This window comes from Cyphomyrmex costatus, unplaced genomic scaffold (assembly GCF_001594065.2).
Source record: "Cyphomyrmex costatus isolate MS0001 unplaced genomic scaffold, Ccosl1.0 scaffold661, whole genome shotgun sequence".
Taxonomy (NCBI): Eukaryota; Metazoa; Arthropoda; class Insecta; order Hymenoptera; family Formicidae; genus Cyphomyrmex; species Cyphomyrmex costatus.
This window is the reverse complement of record NW_017280224.1, coordinates 26,761-32,042: the sequence shown is the minus strand read 5'-3', so window position 1 is coordinate 32,042 and position 5,282 is coordinate 26,761. Positions and strand designations below refer to the sequence as shown.

The window sequence follows — 5,282 nt, the reverse complement described above, 5'->3', positions numbered from 1 at the left end:
TGTAAATTAGCCTTTTCAATTCCTAACACCTTAAAAAGTTTTATTAAAAGAGGTAAAGATAAATTAGAACATTGTTCCAATAACAATGTTATTTATAAGATTACCTGTGATGATTGTGAGGCCAGCTACGTTGGTCAGACTAAAAGAAAACTTGGTACTAGACTAAAAGAACATATGTCTGATATCAGAAAAAGAACAGGTTCTCCTTCTGTTATTACTGACCATCGTGTTAACTTTGACCACAATTTTAAATGGGATGATGTCCAAATTTTAGACATTGAATCGTCTTACAATAAGAGATTGGTGTCTGAAATGATTCACATTGTTGCCGGCGGCAGGAGCACTCGATTTGTGTCCTCCGTTTCGACAATTCTGAATTTTGAGGTGCCGGGTACGCACGGATCGCTCTACGTAGTTACCGTCTCGTCGCTCTCTAGCTTCGCACTGTTTCGCTTCTCTCGCGAGTTCGACCGGCTCGCGGGTTTAATTTTCAGAGCGATAACGCGATTCGCCGATAACCTCGGCCCAGCGACAATCGACGAATCAGCGGCTGACACATTACTTATGACGAGGGCCCTTTTTTCTGTCGCAAGACTCTCGCCAACATTGGTACACAACATTTGCCCTCGACGTCGTATCAACAAATATTCGAAGCGAAGAAGCTTCTTCAAGCGGTCTCGATGATTACAAGAATTAACGCTCTAATTCTGAACATACCGCCCGCCTCGTATACGCCGGATACGAAATACAACTGGAAAGGGCGTTAACGAGAACACTCTCCCCCTGGTCGCAGCGCGAGCCAAGGGACGCAATTACCGCAAAATCAATCCACAAATGTAAATCCACTTTTAACGTGTTACAATACTTATAAAAGTAACTTAATATATTGAATAATGTTCACGGTATACAGACAAACTTGGCGCGCAACGCAGACAAAGCTCGGCGCAAAACAAAACAAAGAAAACGAATGAGAAGGCGCAAGGATTACTCGCTTTCGGACGCCGACTCTTTACAATTTATAGGCAACTTGCACAGTTGCGTTATAGGTCGCTTCAGGCGAGAACGGGCGGTGCTTATAGTAACTACCCGGACGAGTCCGTCGGACCCTGGATGAATTTGTTGAATTCTCGCGAGTTCCCATTTGCTCGGAGGGAGCAAAGGATTTTTGACGAGGACGAGTTCACCAACTTCTAAATTAGGCATGGCGTCCCGCCACTTGGTTCTCGTCTGAAGCGACAACAAATAGTCAAGCGACCAGGCGCGCCAGAATTGCTCCCGCATGGAGCTCACTAGCTGCCAGCGGGAAAGGCGGTCCGGACGGATTTCGAGTACGGATTCCTCCGGAGCCGCGATTATTGGACGCCCGATTAGGAAGTGTCCGGGCGTAAGCGCGGACATGTCGCTAGGGTCGTCGCTGAGAGCGGCGATCGGACGCGAGTTCAAACAGGCCTCTATCTGACACAGAAGCGTCACGAATTCTGCCCGAGAAATCGTGCGAGCACCGATGACTCGCTTTAAGTGAAACTTGAAGCTTTTCACTCCGGCTTCCCACAAACCGCCAAAATGCGGAGCGGCCGGTGGGATGAATTCCCAATCGACGCCGTCGGCGGTGAGAATATCTCGCATTTCAGGGTGATCTTTCAACGCGTGAAATTGCCTTTGGAGTTCGCGGTCGGCGCCGCGAAAATTAGTACCGTTATCACTGTACATTCGACGCGGCAACCCGCGGCGACTCGAGAACCGGCGGAACGCGGCGAGAAAACCGTCGGCGGAATAATCCTCGACCAGCTCAAGGTGCACAGCTTTTGTGGCGAGGCAAATAAACAGGGCAACGTAAGTTTTCCTAGTCTTTTGCCCGCGCCCGACTAACGGAAGGGTGTCAAAGGGGCCGGCATAGTCCACTCCGGTGTGGGCGAACGGCGGCGACGGGTTAATTCGGGAAGCGGGAAGTTCTCCCATTAGTTGTGCGCAAGGCAGCGCGGCGTGACGCGCGCACGTAACGCACGCGTGAATATGAGATTTCACGGCCTTACGACACCCGATTATCCAGTATCGCTGTCGTAGCGTACGAATGACTAGCTGCGTGCCACCGTGCAAGGTAGCTTTATGCGCCCGCTGAATCAACAGCTCGGCGATTCGATCCCTGGGAAGTATGACCGGGTGCTGCTCGTCATAGCGGAGTGCGGCGTTTTGCAACCGCCCGCCAAGACGGAGTAAGGCGTTCTCATCTATGAACGGATTCAAAGCCCTTAAAGGGGTGGATCGCGAAAGAGAGGAATTTGTGCTTAATGCTCTGATTTCCGGGGCAAACGCCAACCGTTGCGCGTAGCGGAACCAAAATATTTCGGCCTCGCGAAGTTCTGAAACTGTCAATACGAGGGACGCGCGCGCGTGGTTCCGGCGCTTTATTCCAGAGACGAAGCGACGCACGTAAGTCGTGACTCTAATCAATTTAGTCCATGTTGAGAATTTGTTAATTAGATCCCACTCGTCCTCACTCTCAACGTGGAGGACGACTGAAACGCGAGCCTCATCGGAGACCCGTTGATTGGTGTTCCGATCGAGAAAAAGAGAGTGGTCGTCGGTCGGCCACGACGCGGACGGCCGGGCGAGCCACCTCGGCCCTGTCCACCACAGCGAATGAGAGGACAGGTCCTCCGCCGACAGGCCGCGGGAGGCGCAGTCAGCGGGGTTGTCTTTAGAAGACACATGATTCCAACGTGCTTCCGGCAGTGTACGTTGCACCTCGGAGACGCGATTGGCGACGAAGGTTTGCCACCTCGCGGGGTGCTTACGCAACCATGCCAGCGCGACCGCGGAATCTGACCAGCCAAACACTGGTACGGAGGGCGAATTTAGGGTCGTCTGAACCCATTGAATCAATCGACTCAGAAGTACAATCGCGTTCAACTCGAGACGCGGTATGCTGAGCGTCTTTAAAGGGGCGACCTTAGTTTTCGCGGCGAGCAGACAAACTCGAACGTCCGTGGGCGCGCGAAGGACTCGAATGTAAACGACGGCGGCGTAAGCTCGGCTCGAGGCATCAGCGAAGCCGTGCAGTTCAAAGTCGAGGTCGGTGCTTCGTCGGCCGGTCCAGCGAGGGACCCGGACACTATTTAGTTGCTCTAAATTATCGTAGTATGTCTCCCACTGCTGACGCAATTCGTCGGGGAGAAGGGTGTCCCAATCGGATTGGGCTAACCATAATTCCTGTAACAGAATTTTTGCAACAATGACGACGGGAGCTACCCAGCCGAGGGGGTCGTATAAGCGAGCGATAACTGACAAGACGGAGCGCTTCGTCGGAGTGACCGGAAACGAAGTGTCCACCTGAACGCGAAACGTGTCGTCGTGGGGATGCCATGCAATTCCGAGGACCTTAAGGGTCTCGTCCTGTTGAAGGAGGTGATCCTCCATGTCGACTTGACGCGTTACGACATCGCGAAGAAGCTCAGGCGAATTCGATGCCCATTTTCGTAATTGAAAGCCTCCTCGTTTAAGGAGGCCCGTCAATTGTTCGCGAACTTTTATCAGCGACGCGACGTCATCCCCACCGAAAAGCGCGTCGTCGACGTAGACGGAGTCGCGCAGTATCGGGACGGCCTCAGGATAGTCGGATCCTTCGTCTAATGACAATTGTTTCAAAACGCGCATCGCGAGATACGGGGCCGGAGCGAGTCCATACGTCACTGTTAAAAGCCGGAAGTGCTTAATTGGCTCGTCGCAAGATGGACGCCAAAGAATTCGTTGAAAGTCTGCATCGAGTGTATTCACGAGGATCTGTCGAAACATTTTGGCGATGTCCGCGGTATAAACAAAACGCCACTGCCTCCAACGCAACAGAATAGCGGGGAGGTCCTGCTGCAACTTTGGTCCTACAAGCAGGTGGTCGTTAAGCGACGTGCCGTTCGTGGTTTTGCACGAGGCATTAAAAACGACGCGTAACTTCGTGGTACTACTCGACTCGCGCAAAACCGAATGATGCGGAATGTACACGGGTGTAAGAGCGGCGTCGCTCGGACGTTCGATCGCGCTCATATGTCCCATTGCGAGATATTCCGCTAAGAAGTCGTTATACTGCGCGGAGAGTTCGTCGTGCCGACGCAGCTTCCTTTCCATTTTTTCATAAAATACAGTAGCGATCGACAGTGAATCGCCTAGTGCGATTGGTGGTTCGTGCCTGAAAGGCAGTCGAACAATGTACCGTCCCTCCGACGAACGGCTATGAGTGGCGAGGAAGTGTTGTTCGCAACGCTCTTCCGCGTCTGTAAGTGGAGGGGGGCTTGAGACCTCCTCGACCTCCCAGAATTGTCTGAGAAGCGAACTCGGGTCGTGGGCAAATAAGCTATGACAGACGCCAATATTCGCGGGCTCAATCGGACCGCGACCCGCAGGGCCGGAGAGAATCCAGCCTAACGCGGTCAACTGAGCGGTAGGCGATCCGATAGGGCCCTGCCGGAGGTCATTCCTCAACAAGGAACCGTACAAGTCAGCACCGATCAGCAGGTGTATCCGATGCAGACTCGAAGGATCGGGATCGGCGAACGAGATACCCCTCAAGTGAGGCCACGACCCGACTGGCGGAATCCGCGACGCGGCGTACGAAGTAATACTTTGAAAAACGTAGGCGTGTAGCGGGAAGCCCGGCTCCGCGCCAGAGCACGGCCTCAATGTCAGAACGACGCGCGATCTCGCCACGCCCGTAAACTTTTCGCCGAAACTCGTAACCCGCAAATTTGAGCGTTGTCGTTTCGTACGCAACGTCTGACAGAGCGATTGCGAAATAAAACTAAAAGTGGATCCTTGATCCAGTAAGGCGCGAACTTTAAAACTTCGGCCCTCGGTCGTATGAACGTCGACCCACGCCGTGGCTAGGAGGACGTTCGAAGGAACCGCGTCCTCCGCGGAGTCGCTATGCAAGCTCGCGACATGATTGCCGCTCGCGGCGACTGGCGCGTTGGACGTAGTCGGCGTGAAAGGTTGCGCTTCCACTTTTATTTTCGAAGTATTTGCCGGAACATCGGCAATTACATTATTTGAGAAGTGTAGCAACGAGTGATGTGAACGACTACAGTGTGAACATCGAGACTTGCTCGGGCATTGCTTAAGGAAATGCCCGGATCTCAGACAATTAAGGCAAAGCTTGCCTTGTCGCACGAACTCGCCGCACTGCTCGACGGTCTTATCCAGAAACTCTCTACATTTCAAAACGGAATGATTGCCGGAGCAACAAACGCACTTGTTTGCAGTGAGGTTATTAACTGATGAACGTGGGTTATCGT

At 52.7% G+C, this 5,282-nt stretch overlaps 1 protein-coding gene across 1 annotated transcript in view; it reads right to left on the bottom strand.

Annotated features, from left to right (window-relative positions):
• Positions 1–984: 984 nt before the first annotated feature.
• LOC108780013 (uncharacterized) overlaps positions 985–5,282 on the bottom strand; it is a 5,111-nt gene continuing 813 nt past the window's right edge. Inside the window, exon 2 of the mRNA XM_018547584.1 lies at positions 985–5,261. Within this exon, the coding sequence (XP_018403086.1) occupies positions 985–5,261 (4,277 nt within the window). The remainder of the gene's footprint in view (positions 5,262–5,282) is intronic.